The 18,066-nt window shown below is 35.3% G+C and overlaps 1 protein-coding gene across 22 annotated transcripts in view; it reads right to left on the bottom strand.

Moving 5' to 3' along the window:
- TRDN (triadin) overlaps window positions 1-18,066 on the bottom strand; it is a 385,182-nt gene that overhangs the window by 328,632 nt on the left and 38,484 nt on the right. For all 22 annotated transcript variants that reach the window (XR_008298359.1, XR_008298358.1, XM_053222303.1 and 19 more), the window contains exon 2: window positions 8,154-8,363. Coding sequence is in view for 20 of the 22 variants with exons in the window: in XM_053222303.1 (XP_053078278.1) it covers window positions 8,154-8,363 (210 nt within the window). In the remaining 2 variants the exon portion in view is untranslated. The remainder of the gene's footprint in view (window positions 1-8,153; window positions 8,364-18,066) is intronic.

Below are 18,066 nucleotides of genomic sequence, written 5' to 3'. Positions count from 1 at the left end.
TTCTTTCACCTCAACATTAATTCAAATATTTATTGCATTCATACTTTGTGCACTTCTAAGCACTTGAAAAATTAAATGAAATAAAGCCATTTCTTTACAAATCTAACAGCTCAATGGAGAAGAGAGATTTTAAGTAAATAATCACACCCAATTAAATATATAATATGTAAATTGCAAATATACACTATGAGTGAAGAGTAAATAATATAATGAGGAATTATGATAAAGTCACTTGATTTACATTGAAAGTTCAGGAAAGGTTTTTCTAAGAAAGTGAATTTAATCAGAGCACTGAAAGATGCATAATAGTGAATTCATCAAAAAGGTGAATATTAACAGATGGTATGATTCGTAATTGTATCCATCTATATGGGTAAATTTATAATAAATCTAACATAAAGCCTCGTTTGGTAAGGTTCAAATGAGTGGTATAGAGCACTGGTATCAAACTTTTAGATTTTTTTTTACCTTGAAATTCACCACCAGCGAAAACCTGGAACCCAACATTAAATTGCCAACCTTTTATTTTATAGAAGAATGCCATTTAAAAACAGTGACAGAAATAATGTCTGTCATTATCATCATTTCGAAAGAGAATTTTAAGTCCAAAAATGTAGGAACAATGAAATTAAGGACCCTTCTTTAAAACAAATAAATTTTGCTTTATCTTTCCCCTCATTTCATGAAAAATCAACACACTTTGATTAGGATCTGGAAAACATTGGACTATGGAAATTTCTGCTTCCTTGAGGTATTTATAAGCAGACTGGATGTGGGTAATGAGATGTGTCCGTTTAGATGTAGTGACCAAGAGGACCAAACGGGCCTGAGACATTGAACAGAAAAGTGGTAATCAAAATAAGACTTGAATCAGAATCAGAAGCTCACAAAATGCCAACTATACTTGAAAAGTCAGTGCACATGAGAACTGATAAGTCTAAAATGTTGCATTTAATTGTCTCAGTTTTTCAAGTCTCCTAAAATGTGAGAACATATTCATATACAGACAGTCACACAGACATCTCTATACGCACACACATAAATATACATATATACATAACTATTAAATGTTAAATTTATACATTCTGATTGGCTATGGGTCTTCCCTGAATCATTTTACTCCTCTAAACTCACAGCCTGACAAACAGTGCACCTGCTTAACTGGGCTAAGTGCCAGGAAAAAAAAATCAGGGAAATTAATTTCCAAGAGCAGTAGATAAATGGCACACCTCATTAGAAAATCTATTTAAAAGGCACATCAGGAGATGTCTGCAAGACTTTCATAAGAAATTGATGCTTCCTACCATCATGTCCTTGCTGGCTTTCTTCTCAGATTACTGATCTTACTTCCCAGTAATAAGATTCAAATTCAAGTTATGCTTAATGAGTGCCTTGTATGTGCCAGGCACGTATGTTTTACATGGATTATTTTATCTAATTTTTACAAAATTGTTTTGAAATAAGTATGTGGAATGCATGCAAAAATTACCAAATGCGCTTCTTTGAGACCTCTGGGTATAGCCATAGAATGATTTTTCCCTCTTATGGATGAGGATGCTAATAAATTATAACCCTTGTTCTTAGGCAAGAAAAGCCACAAGTTACTACAATTTATTCCTGTACCTTCTGACCTAGAGGGAAATCATTATTATCCAAGAGTGCCTAAGTTTGCAATAATCTCTTTAGAAATCCTATTTTTTGCATTTATTGTTTAGAGAGAAAATTGTTCCTTTTATAAATAACACAAACAAGTTTGTAAGGAATTTCAACCAAAGCCCACAAATTTTGATCCTGAAAGAGTTACCAAGTCATCAGGGCACTCCTCTGTTTTCTGGAAGAATTTGCTGGCTGTGTCTGCAGAAGCTTGGGGGCAAGGCATCCAGCAGCCTTTGTGACCCTCTAGACTCAATTAATAAGAAAGCAACGTTGCCATGCACTAACCAACCCTTCCCAGACCCCCATCTTTGTTTTTCTGAAGACTTTCATCTTCCGGAAGAAAAGTAGAGGCAAGATGAATAATATCTGGCTGATCAGACATCTTGGTTTGTGTCTGTGGCCCTGAGACAAATATTAACAGCTCTCCATTTCACTCTCACAAGTGTCCTGTTTTGGATGATAAATTATACAGTCATCCTATGTGGTGGCTTTGTATGCTCTTAAATCACTAAATTGGAATGACATTTCCCAGAATTCCCTTACATGTAAGGTCCAGGTAACAGTTGGGCACAAGAGAAATTTGCATGAGCTTTAAAAGGCAAAAAAGAAGTAATAGCCATTGCTTATTTTCTGAAGGTTGGTGTAGGGCAGGTGCTGTTGCAGCTCAAGCACATTATCACCGATATGCTGGCTGACCTTGACATGTGGCAGCAGCCGGCAGCATGCTCTCAGTTCCCCCTGGACCGCCTCCTCCAGCATCTCCAAATCTTGGCCAGGCGCTTGTGCAGTTCCGTAGTGGAAGGCACCAATTTATCTTGCAGCTCACCCACATCATAGTAATTTGAGGTGGTCAAAGTCAAATGAGGGCTCTAGTTTGTCCTTGTCAGTTCCAGTTTGTCCTCAGTCTCCCCTATGCTATTTCCATCTGCCCTTTCCAATGACAGGGTTCAGGACATGCTACCCCAAATATGGCACCTTGGCATATTAAATATTTTCAGCTGAAAGAATTTGAGAAATGACATTGTGCAAAAAGGACTTGCTGATATTCCTCTGAAGCAGGCCATAAAACTCTCATGAGAAAGGTGTCCTCCCTAAACCCAGAGGAAGGGAATATCCTTATTTCCAAGATGCCCAGAGAGATGTGAATGAACAGCCCTTGCTGTTTCCCTCAATTTACGACACTTAGCTCCTACTCTTTTTATCCTGTCACATTTTTCCACCACTTTCCACTTTTCATCAAACCTAGCATAAAAATGCTCAGGCTTAACTACTTCTTAAGGTCTTCCTTTCTTTATGAAGGCTCTTGTGTCTCATAAAACTTACATTAAACAAGATATTTTTCCTTTGCTATACCAACTTCCACTCTACTGACTCATGACCTTGTGCCCGATACATTGCAATAGCCTTACCTAGACTGCTGATCAGCTCCCATGAATGCATGAGCTTTACACTAAACCTTCTGTTCTGTGTCACTCATAGTGATTCTACTCTGATCAAAACCTGTGACAGATACATCATATTATTTTTGGATAGTATTAGGACTTTATATTTAGGAAGAAATGAAGGGTAGGTGAAATATCCTTTCTAGTATCTGTTTTTTTGTTTGCTTTTTTGATGTCCTACAATTTATCTCATTTGATAAGAGCAAGCAAAGTCACACATTTTGCAGACCAGAGAGAAAAGTGCTATTTCCATTGACAGACAAGGAAACATAAGTTCCTAGTCATGTTAGCTTATAGGTCACAGAGTTGTAGAGTGAACTCAAGTCTTCCGAAAGAGGCACATAAAAGTCAGTTCCACATATCCCTCACCAGTACGTCATTTGGGTATATCAAACCAAATTCAGAAAATAAGGAATTTCGAAGATTGGCCTAAAGGAGAATCATTCTTCTCAATGCAGTATAGTATTTGCTTATGAAAATAGATTTTCATTTCTCTAAGAACAATTTTTAATGCCTTAAAAGCATTTACTTACTTTTCTAAAATGCCAGAGAGTAATTCAGAGCCCAGAGAGAGTTATCCTGTCTGCCCTTCAGTTATTTCCAATATGCTTTCTTTTATCACCAGCCTTGTTTTTTAAACATTAATGATACAAATTTCAAAAACATTATCTATTACAAAAGACTCATCATCATAACATTAATCCTTAGTAAATGTTTGAAATGTATCGATTAAAAATAGCATTGCAACATAGGAATACCATTTACATTTGACACTCTTATTAAAGAAAACAATTTTTTTCTGTGAATAATCTACATTAAAAAGACAGGCTAGAATTCACTAAATGGAGAAAAGAAATAAAAATTTTAATATGAGTGCATATATCTCATGCAACTAATGGTCACTATGAGTTACAAGTTTTATGCTGTAATTAGACAGACTTTGAACTTATATTATTTTGGTTTCAGAAAATGCACATTCAAATTTTAATTAGCAAAAAGTATTTGAACTTTTTATTTGAAGAATGTATATATTTTTTCTTTAGAATTTTAACTCTGTGATTATTTATTTTTCATTTCAAATTCATTAGAGACTATTTATCTTCCTAGATGTGGTCTTGTGATGACAGTCATCCCAATACATCATCTTTCTCTTTGCACCTGTGGTAATTACAATAACATTTTGTCAGCTAGAGTATTGGATGGCATTTCCTTATATCTAAGCATTTATCTAAAGATGTATAGCCTGGCAATATAATTTTCTGGGAGTGGGTATGGGGTAACCAGCCTTCAAATTGGCCCCCAACGATCGTTGCCTGCTGGTATTCATACCATTTTGTAGTTAGTCTCTTAGGACAATACATAGGGCTGACGTGTGTAACCAAAAGGACTTTGCAGAAATGACGGTATGTGATTTTCAAGTCTAGGTCATAAGAGGCTTTGTGGCTTCTGCCATGCTCTCTCTTGGATCTGAGGGCAGTCAGTTGCCACGACGTGAAGACACATCAGCATTAACCTGACAGCAAAATGAGTGCGACAACTTGCCAGTGGTTCCACTATCCAAGAAAATCTTTAGATGTCTGCAGCCCCAGTCAATGTCTTTATTGCAAACTCAAAATATACCCTAAGCAAACAACCGCCCAGCTAAGCCATTCCCAAACTCCTGGCCTGCAGAAACTGATTGAGATAATAAATGTTTATTATTGTTTTGAACCACTTATTGTTTTTAAGTTTATTTATTTTTGAGAAAGAGAGAGAGAGCAGAGGAGGTGCAGTGAGAGAGAGAGAGAGAGAGAGAGAGAGAAAGAGAGAGAATCCCAAGCAGGCTGCACACTGTCAGCCCAGAGCCCAACTCAGGGCTTGAATTCACAAACCAGGAGATCATTACCTGAGACGAAATCAAGAGTCAGATATTAACCAACTCAGATGCTTAACCAAATGAGCCACCCAGGCATCTCTAAACCACTATTTTTGAGGTAATTTATTATATGGCATAGATGACCATTATAAAATATGACAAGTAACATTGCATCTTATAAACATATTTTATTATTTTTTCATTCTGATTTTATTAAATGTATTCACTAATTTTTAGAGTTGCTCAAAAACTGGATGAAATAAAAAATGTATGATGTATTTTTTTTCTTCATAATGTAAGAAATTGTTTCAAAATCAAAATGTCAACACTATGTATCCTTTAGGAAATGGATACCAGAAAATCTACTATATGACAGGCACTCACATACAGGGATGAATATGACAGTCCCTTCCTTGGATACGTTTATGTTTCTTAGTTAGATAGACAAGCAAAAATATATTTATAATACAGTGTGCTAACTGCTGTTAATACAGTTGCCCATAAGGTAGTAAGGGAATGAAAGCACAGTACAGTGATTTTTTCTTAGGAAATCTGAGACTGTTTCACCAAAAAAGGGAGTAGCTCTTAAGCATGAATTCATCCCTCAAGAAAATGGAGGAATGGGTACCAACTAGTAATATTAATCAATACAGTGCTTGTGATAAAGCAGGTTTTGTTTTAAGCACTTCAAATATATTCACTTATATAATTCTCTTAACAACTTAATTACACAGGTACTATTATAGACCCCACTTTATAGATGAGGAAACTGAGGCAAAGAGAGGCTGAATGATTTTTCCAATATTACACAGCTAGGAAGTTATAAGACCTAGGGAAATCCAGCACCAGAATTCACATCTTTAACCACTTTACTACAATTTCTGCACTACTGGGGGTTGGGAGGCAGGAGAATGGAATGAACGGAAGCAGGGAAGAGTGAGAATATATGTGTCCTAGGAAAAGAATGCAGGGAAGAACAATAGTAACTATGGCTGGAAAATAGATTGCATGACCTGAATTACAAGATGAAAATAAAGAGGTAGGCCAAGGACTTGAATTTCACGGCAAAGAGTTTATACTTGGGCCATAGGAAATACTTTGCCGAAGTTATGTTTTATGAAGATACCTTTGGTGCAATGTCAAAGGGAAGATACTGGGTGAGGGAGACAAGAAGAAATTGCGTTTGTCCCCTCAACAGAGAATCAAGGTCGGAAATGCAATAATGGAGACCGTGGTAACCAAGAGAAGGGAGGGAGTTCATGAGACAGGAGAGTTAGTAGTCAGCATCCAGCATAGGGATTGATCGGGTATCCAGCAGATTTAAAAGATGACTTCAGACTTCTTTTTGTGGGGAATGGATAGATGGTTAGGTCACTAATAAATACAGGAAATGCGGGAGAGGAGGCCTCACATAGAAGATGTGCCTAATAAACACTCCTTGAAAGAAGAAACGAAGTAGCAGTAATACAGAGGCTATTTTTTTTTCCCTGTGAGATGAAATGCCAGTAACATAGGCATTATCCATAACACCTAATTACAGTAATCCAAGGAAACTCTACCACAGATTGTGTGTCTTACCCTTAAGTAATCTAATCTGAAAGTCTAATTATAGGTAGCTGCTCATTTTATAAAATAATTTAAAACAAATTCCTTGCAACAGTAATTTCTGTAGTGTACTTATTAAATTATTAACTTAACAAATATGAGATTTACATGTAATTCTTAAGATATATCTATTGGAACTGTATTTTATGACCATATTTGTTTCTAAAATGTAAGTGAATGATATTCTAGAAAAGGAAAGAATAGATGAAATATCACAGCTGATAGAGGCTCAAGGGAAATGAAATTACCTAGAGTGGTGTAACCAAGCTTTTCACTTAAAATTCTAGGTCATAATTTTATATTATAGGCATTTCAATTGTATATTCTTTTAAGAGCCTACATTATACAATATACCAAAATTATAGCTTATTTAAAGCAAAGGTTCACAGTTCTGAATTAATAGTGTTTTCTTTGATTGACATCATAGGACTTATCTCTACCGATTAGATAATGCTCATTTTAGGGCAGCTATCAATGGTACTGCAGGAAAAATCATCTCAAGCACACTGCCATGTAAATAAACCCAAATGATAGTTTTATGACTTTGCAATATTTATACTTACATTTCTTTTAACATAGCCATTGCCTGGCACATATAGTAGGTTCTTGATAAATAATTGCTGAATGAGTAAAATGCCATAGTAAGAAGTAGGGGAATCCCTGACTATACAGAATGCAATTTACAGTATTTATAGTTTCTGGTTCCTACTGATTTCTATTCCCGCTGGAGAAAGAAAATGGAAAGTGGGGGTTGGGGGGTGAATGGTGCAAATATGAAAGAGCACATTAAGAGCTTAATGAAATGTTTTTGCTTGTGGTCAAAAGTGATATGCATGAATTCATTCATCTATTTATTTAAAATTTATTGTATACCCGACTGAGTCCCTCCCTCAAGGAACTCACAGTCATTAGAGCATGTCAGATGTGGAAATAGACAAATATAATTTTTAAGTGTCAAAATGCCTTGAACAAAGAGACAGAATGTATTCTAAAAGACTGAATAGACCATAATGAAAATCTGTCTTTCCTCACATGTGTTATTCCTGTTTTACTCCAAATCCATAAGAACACATGGGCACTCAAGATGTAGTATCTCATTACAAGTAATTATGAGAAAATCCTTTTAACACTCTTTATTTTCAGGAACTCAAAATAGGATGTTTTGATGGGAGGAGCAAAGAAAATGTCTGGAAAGAAAGCTTGGAGCCAGATGGTAGAGGGACTTAAAAATGCTTCACACAATTTTCCACTTGTCCAAAAGTTTTTTCCTTGGTTTGGTACTGTTTTAAATTGATAAAGTCTCATTTCCCAAACCAAATCTCCACCAAACTTTTTAATCAGTTATCTTCATAGAACTGTAATGTTTGGCTTTTGGTCAGCATTACAAATATGGAAATATATTTCATTCGAAATCACTGAACAATAGACAAAGAAGGATCAAAGGAAATGGTGACAAAGAAACTAGAAGTAGTTGACATTCAAGCACATTTGAGAGGTGCTTTATTTCTCACACTAAGACATGATGAAGAGAAACAAAGACAGTGGGGGAGAACATAGTTTCTATTCATCTGAAACCCACATTTCATGACTCTTACCTGAAAAGTTTTTGTAATCCACTAGGTCAAACATAACGACAGCAACAGCTGACCATGTGATTATCAGAGCAATGACCAGAAGCCAGGCTGCTGGGGAGCTGAATGTTGTCACTATGTCTTCTGTGACTGTCCTCTTCAGAACTTTCCCAGGGGATTTGGGCACAGATCCATTTTTGCTGTCTATCACTGTGGTGGTAGTAGACGCATTTCCTAATCAAACATTCAGAAAGGAGAATTACAATTTAGAACTTTATGTCAAATGTTAATAACCAAAAACCCACACAGATTATAAATGTATATTTAAGTTGTCTGTACCATTTTCTATATAGCAAAGCATACCTCTTTAATGGCAGGGACACATCTCCTGCCCACTACCTCAGTATTTACCCTCCACTCTGAAATCCACATGCCCTTGTGATTAGCACTCTTCCACTTCCTAAGCACTGCAAATAATACCATCGGAGCCACAAACTTTGTCATCACCTTTGATCATGTTTATTTCTCCCTTACCACCTCCTATATCCACTACCATCAAAGGCAATCTGTTTGTTTGTCAAGTTGTTTTTTAATACCTTTTTCCTTTATTCAAGTTCATATGTCAGTTCTGAATGTAAGCAAAAATATCTCCTCTGGGTGGTGGGGGGGAGCAAAGTCAATGATAAAGTAGCACAAATGGATAAAATCCTTTTTGGATATCCTGGCTTAATTGTATAAGTGGCTGTTCTATTGAGGCCATTCATTTTTATTTGTGAAGGGTCACAGAAGATTTAAGAGAAAATCTTGTTATATGCATTAACTTTTTTATTTCTGCTTTCAAAATCTACATGTTTATGGGAGAAAATTCAAAAAATATTTAAAAAATAGGAAAATAAATAGATAAATAATTATTTGTGATCTCACCACTCAGAGGCAACTGTTAACATATCGTGCTGTTTACACCTACTTTTCTATACACACATGTAAATATATAAATATGCTGTATTTGATTTGAAAAGTCATCATCGCATCCTGTTTTCCACTAGGCAATATATAATAGGCATGTTTTCCTGCCGTATGTATTCCATAAAATATCACTTAAGTGGCTGCATGGCATGTCATTTTGTGGATATGCATAATTAAGTCAAAAAGTTTTCTACCTTGGGACATGGCAAAAGTTTTCTTAGCACACATTCATAATTTTTATGTTCAGAAAATTTCCTAAACCTAGAATTTCTGGTACAAACAGTATTCTCACTTTTATATCTTTTGAGAATATACATATGTATTTGAAAATTTGTACGTTTGTTTTTAAAGTTTATTTATTAATTTTGAGAGAGACAGCATGAGTCAGGGAGGGGTAGAGGCAGAGGGAAAGAGAGAGAATCCCAAGCAGGCTCCACACTGACAGCACAGAGCCCGATGAGTGGCTCAAACCCATGAAGCCATGGGATCATGACCTGAACTGAAACCAAGAGTCAAATGCTTAACCGACTAAGCTACCCAGGCACCCCAGAAAATTAGTATATTTTTGAAAATGTACATACCAGCAGTCTCTGTTTTCTTATCTTTGACAATACTGGGTATTGTCAAATAGAAATAGATTAAAACTATTTTCAATCACGTAGGAGGAAAGTTCTGCTTCATTTGTAGTTCTTTGATTACTAGCAATAAGCTTTTTATATATTTATTTTCCCTTTATATTTTTTATCTTTTGAAATTTTTTGCTCACTTTTCCATAAACCTCCATTGAGTGTTTTAAAGAACTGTATACACATTACATGTACACAGTCATATGTATGCATATATTTTTATACAAGTATACATGTATATACAGATATCTTTGTGTACGCATGTATATGTATTTATACATATTATATATGTATATGTGCACATACAGATATCCATATGTGTGCATGTGTATGTATCTATACATATTTATACATTTATACTCCTTGCAAGAGGGTATACATGTATGCATATATACAAACACATACATATGATAAAATACTTTATCTGATCTTAGGTTGCAGTTTGTTACCCTCAACTGTCCACCCTTTCTTTTTGTGGTACAATATTTTTAAATGTTTATTTATTATTTTTAAGAGAGGTAGTGTAAATAGGAGAGGGGTTGGAGAGAGGGAGAGAGAGAATCCCAAGCAGGTTCCATGCTGTCAGAGCAGAGCCTGACTCAGGGCTGGATTTCAGGAACTGCAAGATCATCACCTGAAGCCAAAATTCAAGAGTTGGATGCTTGACCCACTGAGCCACTCAGGTGCCCCTGTGGTATTTTAATGTACAGAGTAAACACTGAAAAATTTTGTAACTGTTTCATGTTACTCCTGCAAAGTTGCTGCCTTTGTATGGCTAGAAAGCCCCCCCTCAATGGAGAGTAAGCATATCTGTTTACATTGACAACCTGGACTCATAGAAAGTTAACTCTAGGGGTATCTTGAAATCTGAAGCAACTATATCATATTACATTTAATAACAATTCAAAATCAACCAGAAAATTCAAGTGACTCTCAAATAGCATTTTCAATTCCAAATCATACAGATATGTAGTAAATAATTGAATACAAAAGAGAAAAAAAAATCTCTAACAACCCCAATGTTTTTGCCAAAATCACAGCTCAACACCGTATTTCATATATTTTAAATATGGGCCATAATATCTATCATAATTTAACAGTTAAATATAAAAAAGGAAATGTTATTAATCATCTCCTAATATATACAATTAACTATTACCAATTTTAGTTTTTACCTCAAAATTGCATTCTCAAACTAAAAAAGCAAACTCCAAATTTGGATACTTCCTTGCCACTTTTCACAAAATAAATTTCATGTAACTGGTGTTACTTCTAGAATGTGCTAAATAATAGCTGGAAAGTTTTCAAATTTTAAAACTGAACGGAATTCTTAGTACTCCTAGGTCTCCAAGTGGAATTAAAGTGCTCCCTTCAATCTTCCAACCTCTTTCTCTACCTTTCACAATCCTTCCTTTCAGTTAGGTCCAGATTTTTCATGGAAACAGTAAAGAAAAACAGCTCTGCCACAGGTTTCATAGACAATAGAGATTAGGATTAACTTCCTGGCTAGAATGTCCCTACTGTGCTGCCTTACCTCTGAGTTAGAAATATCTATCTCTAAGGAATGAGGTTAGTAACGCCGATTTACAGGTTTATGATGGTGGAAAAATAACTCATATAAATTGCTTGGCAAATTTCCTGCTACATCGAATTATTCAATAAATGGCAGTACAATAACTACTAAACTATATCTTCATTATTATCAACATCACCATCGCCGTTACTTCTACTGCCACCTCCACTGCTGGTACAACCATTACCATCGTGGTGAGAAAAGACCAGAAGGGCAAGAGCAACCTTAGAAACTACAGTTGAGGCTGAAAAACTAAGTTTTCAATAAATGCAGGCATTTGTTTTCTTTAATAAGCATATATGTTAGGCTAGACCAAACCAAAATGGAATGCTATAATTGCTTCAATGACATTCTTTCCTTTTTTTAAGGTTTTTTTAAAAATATTTATTTGAGAGAGAGAGCACAAGTGAGGAATGGCAGAGAGGGAGGGAGAGAGGATACCAAGCAGGCTCCACGCTGTTAGTGCAGAGTCTAACACACCTTGAGATCATGACTTGAGCCAGAATCAAGAGTTGGATGCTTAACTTACTGAGCCACCAAGCTACCCCTTAAAGGTTTTATTTTTAAGTAACATTTCCACCCAATGTGAGGCTTCAACTCACAGCACCAAGAACAAGACTTGCACACTCTACTGAGCCATCCAGGCGCCCCATGACTCTTTCCACGACTTTCTTGAATCAGCTAATTTACTTCTTGTGATACAGAAGTGGGACACAAACTGTAATTCATTCATATTAACAGAGAGTGTTTTGCCCCATTAACAAATTAAGAGAGAATTATATATGAAAAATAAAGTTATTTTGTTACAATACAAATGTTTGCAGCCTAATGGAACACATTAACCAGAAAGACAAATTTTGAAACTTCTAACAGCTGTGTAAATGGGGTGCTTAGAGTTTGAATCCAGTTCATATGACAATTTTTAGTTATTGGGGAAGAAATGAAAATGGTGCAATGAATTAAATACTCTAGTTAACAAAGTGTTAAATTTTTCTTTACCAATAAATGGCATTATCCTTCTCTTGATAAAAAATAAGTGCCATAAAATTCTATCACTGACTAGGGAAAAGAAAATCAAATACATCCAAGTGTATATATTAGTAGGTATTAATAATAACCGAACATAACTAATACAATAATTTTTAGGTGACTATAGTAAATCTAACCCCTTATTTTTAAGAGATTAAAAAGCTGTTGAGGAGATCAGCAGTAAATGATTTAATTAAGATTTTGAAATGATTTTAAGTCGCAATTAACAACAGTGACAATGAATCTCCTTTCTTTCCTGAAAAACTGCGTGAATACATATCCCAAAGTCATGAACTCAATTTAGTTGAAATAATAGCAAGATGGAAACATACCTTTAAAAAACAGATTTCACAGACTGTACTTGAGATGGATCTCAAAGAAGGAAAAATTAGAACGAACTCATATCATATCCTTTCATTGATTTTTGTGCCAAATTCCCATCACTTCTAATGGCAGTTCTGAAAATGGATGAATGATAGGAGTGCTTCGAAATGCAATTTAAGATCCAAGTGGGGCTACAAGTGAGTCAAACCTTTGGAATAATGATTTGCAGGAGAGTAAGTGAATTACAAGTGCTTAGGAGAGGCCACCTGAAAGTTGACATGTTGCTAATCTCCAGTTTTTTAACCTTTGGAAGACGTCCTACTACCACTATACAGAGCAAACCGGAAGAATTGCTTTTGCACTTCAGATTCACTTCAGTGAACTGTGGATTAGAGAGTATTTCTGTAGACAATATCATACACACCTGCCTGGTATCTTGAAGCTGAAGGAACAAATTTACCAGGATTTAGTACAAATTAGTCGAATCATGATCATATTTTTAAAAGACAAAAAGTTTTTAAAGGGACAAGAATTTCTATACATTTTTTTTCTTTTTTTATCAGAAAAATGAGAAACTGTATAAATTCAGAAAGCAATGCAAGTTCAGTGTTCAAATGTGACTTTTAATATTTAAAATAACTGATATTATAATGAATCTCAAATTTTATTTCACCTTATAATCCTGCCAAACCATTAAAATACAACATTTTAAATGGATGAAAATGATAAAGCTAACACTAAATGACTTTGTACATTTTTTCTATTTGTTTTTGCCTTCACATTCTCAAAATTTCCACTTAAAAATTAATCAAGACTCAAAGATGATGAAAATACATTCCGAATATCCAGCTCAGAAGACAAACTATAAGCAATTTGAAAGAAATCTGAAGGTTATACTGCTTACGGAAAATTATGTGTTTCCTTTGTTATGGAAACACACTAAATTGTACCTTTCATTTTGCATTCAAATTTACTGCAGAAGCCACCCAGAGCCAAGAGGAATAAAATTGAGGGGAAATAAATTGCCTTCTCTGACAGCTGGTCAAGATAAATGCGAAGAACAGAGTGTGTAATCTGAGATTATTTAATGTTTGAGAAGTACTTTGAAGATGACAAGAGCTAGTTATTGATATGGTGGAAGAAATGAGAGGTAAATATTACTGAGAAATTTGACATGGGCATTGCTCCTGGAAAGTTGGCATCTCAGAGCAGCTAGGGTATGTAACAGTACTTTTCATGCCTACTTTTCGTTTCCATTCCTTCTGATTTCATACAAATTATTTTGATTGCCAGAAAGCTAGAATCAGCTTCAAAAGAAATGGGGATCTGGCTGAAAGGCCATGTGACTGCCCCATAAAGTAAAACTAGGGGCTGCTTATGAAGTGATTCCAAAGACCAGCATCACAGGTTATGTATTGAAGACTAAACCATAAGCCTTTTAAAAGAAGTCACTTTTAACCTCATCACACTTTATTAATCAGATGAAACTGCCAAGTACACTTGCCCATTATTATTCCTATGGGCAACAGATGACACAATCCCTTCCAGAATGCTCTGGGATGTGGTTTGTGGCGTACTCCAATGTTATATTTTCCCTTCAAAAATTAGAGGATAAAGGACAAAAGAGTATATACTATCAAATTATATGTATTACTCTGAAATTATATTAAGAATGTAATTCCCAATTACAAGTAAGAATGACCTTAACCATATTTTTAAGTGTTCCAGAAAACACATGTAAGTAAGAATTTTGGAGAAACTTTGCCAAAAAGACTTCTTGGCAAATGAAGTTGAAAAATGAAAAATCCATCTTTTCTCAATCCTGGTGTCTGCAGAATGTCTATGTAGCATAAACATAGACATCTGTGACAATTAAATTATGTTTTTCTACAAGTATATATAAATGGAATAAAAATAGATTTTGTGAGGCAAGATAAATGATGACAATTTACAAAAACAGTCTTTATCAAAATAATCCTACATACTCTGATTGAGATTAGATACATAGATACAAAGTGTTGATAATACATAATAAATAACTTAGAGTAATTTTTAAAAGAATTCAGATTTTTGGGATATGATCATTGTAATATTTCAGAGGATGATTTGGCGATCCAATCTACCTACAGACGTGGCAAATATATATTTACTTTTTACATTAACTAACAATCCTTCCTACCCACCCACTCCCTATACTCTTCTAGGAGATGAATTTCTTTTTCTAGTGGTGGAACTAGAAAGTGAACCCTTACCTAACCCCCAGCCATAGGACCAGTTCTTTAAAATAAGCCTGCCCGTTACAAACACCCTTTTGCCCATGACTGGAAAGGGATGGACAGTCAGAATCCTCCACATATTTTGTGGAACTATTGAATGACACTCTATTTCTCCTGGGGTTGGCAAGTGGGTAGGGTCTACCAGTAGCCTTCTAGCTGACCAGTTGGAGAGTCTGTTGCAAGATGGAAAGAGGCAGGATTCAGATTCCACTGCATAGGAGAGCCAGCTGTGTTTAGAGTCAGACGTATCTCTGGACTTTCCAGTTATATGAGAATATATAAACTAATTTGTTTATGTTTGTATTACTAGATATCACAAGTTCTGATTGATGTTCTGGTTCTTGCTAGGGATGTAAATTAATTCTTTTCCTTCAGTGTTTGTGTTACGAGGAGTGATCAGTCAGAACAATCTAAATATACAGGTTCTTTTTTAATTATTTTCATTTTTAAAAAAAAAAACACCTCTTAATTCTCAAGTGGCTTCATTGCCATGGTCGTAAATAAAGAGATCTTTTGGTGCTTTCAAGGTCAAATTCATATATTGAGGTGCTCTTTCTAAGAAGAGCTCACTTGTGTTCTGGGTGTGAAAGGCAGGATCTCCCTTCCTAAATTGTGGTCCCCCATGGTGACCCGCTAGCGCATTCTCCAGTTCTCTAGTCCTTACTGCAAATTAAAATAGACGTCTTTTCCTGTAGTAGCTCCAGTAAGGCTCAGTCTTCCCCTACCTTTTGAACTTTTCATTTTCAATTTAGCAGTTACTACCTTTTCTACAAATTGTAAACTGAATTTAGAGATGAAGAGCCATGATGAGTGCATAACTAGAATTAATTTTGTGAAACAGAATGTGTTGAACTCCTGACACATTACAGGTAAAATGCATGGTGTTTACCAGTCTAAAGTGGGCAAGGATTTCTGACCAATTCCTTTTTTTTTCTACTAAAAAAAAAGTCCACTCTTAAAGAATGACCTCAACTGTCCACTTCTTAATGATATTTCTTTGATCTTTTTAAATAAGTGCTGTTGGTTTTACCTGTGATTATATAAATTTTTGATAAATGCAGTGATATAAAATTATCCTGACTTTCATATAGTTCTTTTTTTGTTGTTCAGCAAGGCTCTTGATTGAGAGTAATCATGTATCTTATCAAGTATGGAGTACTTCAGCCATTTTTACACAGTGAAGCCCTAATAAACAATAAATATGAAAAACTTCTTAAGTTTTGCTAAAAGGAATAGGCTTTAAAAAACTACCATGCCAAATAATCTCAGTATTTCTGCATATAGAAGGATATGTAGTACATAGTGACTTCTAACCAGAGAAATAACTTAGGTGAAAAACAAAATTTATTTTTATGACAGACGAAATGTTCAGATAAGAGACATATTACTGAAAGAAGTAAAAGAATATCTGTTCAGGAGCATCTCAGAGGGGGAAATTTAGCTGGTCACAATAATTCAACCTCCAACAGAGAAGACTAGTGGGGTACAGAAAAAGATGTGCATTTCTTTTTTTTTTTATTTTTTTTAACGTTTATTTATTTTTGAGACAGAGAGAGACAGAGCATGACCGGGAGAGGGTCAGAGAGACAGGGAGACACAGAATCTGAAGCAGGCTCAGGCTCTGAGCTGTCAACACAGAGCCCGACACGGGGCTGGAACTCACGGACCGCGAGATCATGACCTGAGCCAAAGTTGGACGCTTAACCGACTGAGCCACCCAGAAGCCCCTAAAAGAGGTACATTTCTTTGAAGAAAAACATCCATTTATTAAATAATGTTAATAATTAAGCAGACACACTTTTTTTCTAATGAGGCAATTAGAACTAGCATCTGCAATGTTATTAGGGTTTAAATCTCTGAAAGTTTCAAACTCTAGGACAGGTTTCTACAACCACATCAGGCACAGTAAATGTACAGATGAACCTAAGTGCTGATAGTCAACTTATGAATGCATGATAATGCACCATCTTAGTCAGCTGGGGCTGCCATAACAAAATACCACAGACTGTATGTCTTAACAGAATTGGTTTTTTCTCACAGTTTTCAAGGCTAGAGATTCCACATAAGGGTGCCAGTGGAGTGGGATTCTGGTAAGAACTCTCCTCCTGGCTTGCAGATAGCTGTCTTCTCACTGTATCCTCATGGCAGAAGGCAAACAAGCAAGCTCTCTAGCATCTCCTGTTACAAGGGAACTAATTCTGCCATGAGGGTTCCAACCTCATGACCACCTAAACCTAATTACTTCCCAAAGGCCCTGTCTCCAAATAACATCATCTTGGAGGACAGAGCTTCAACATGTCAATTTGGGAATGATGCAATTCAGTCCATAGCATGCATATTTCTATTTGATTATTTTAAAATTGCTCAAAAGAATATTAATATATCTTAAGCTTAATAAGCATAAATATTTTAATAGAGCTATATATTTCATGTTAAGATAATGGAAATTGTGGCCATAGTTCCTTACTATCAGTACACGCCTAAGCAGCCCAAGCCAAAATGTCAGTGGTTACTACATATTATGAGGTAGTTTAGGGATGGAAATCAGTCAATAAGACCCATGAGATCACCTTTTTATAACAATGATTTTGACAGATTCAATCAGCTTTATTTTAGGAAAATAATCCATCTTCACCTCATGAATGCAGGAAGTCTCGTGCAAGAGCTAAGCCATCTTAGGATCTGTCTGATTTTATAAGTTTGAAGTTTGGGGATAGGATATACAGAAAATTTCCCAAATTTTGAGGATTTGGTTTCAGGCAAACAGAAGTTAGACTCTGGTTCCTAGCAAATATGATTTGAATAGGATAGATGTAAGATCCATATACTGTATTCAAGTTCCTTTGCAAAATTAATTTTCTAGAATTTTATGTTTGGGTTGACTCATTTTCTTCCTGGGCCAAATATGCATAATTGAAATGCTTTACCTAGCCCCAGCAGTCCTCCTACTAAATTGCCCCATTGTCACTGAATCACAAACTCACTGAAATTGAAAAGGGTTGAGTAATGACATGCTAGTTCAATTTAGAAAAAAAAATACTAAACTCAATGCTTCGAAATCATTAGCTTTCCATGATTTGTTGATTCTAATGTGTGTTTTTTAATTTCTTTTTCTTAAAGACATTTTCACGGAAATCAACTAT

This window comes from Acinonyx jubatus, chromosome B2, assembly GCF_027475565.1.
Source record: "Acinonyx jubatus isolate Ajub_Pintada_27869175 chromosome B2, VMU_Ajub_asm_v1.0, whole genome shotgun sequence".
Taxonomy (NCBI): domain Eukaryota; kingdom Metazoa; phylum Chordata; class Mammalia; order Carnivora; family Felidae; genus Acinonyx; species Acinonyx jubatus.
This window is presented reverse-complemented; position numbering and strand designations above follow the sequence as displayed.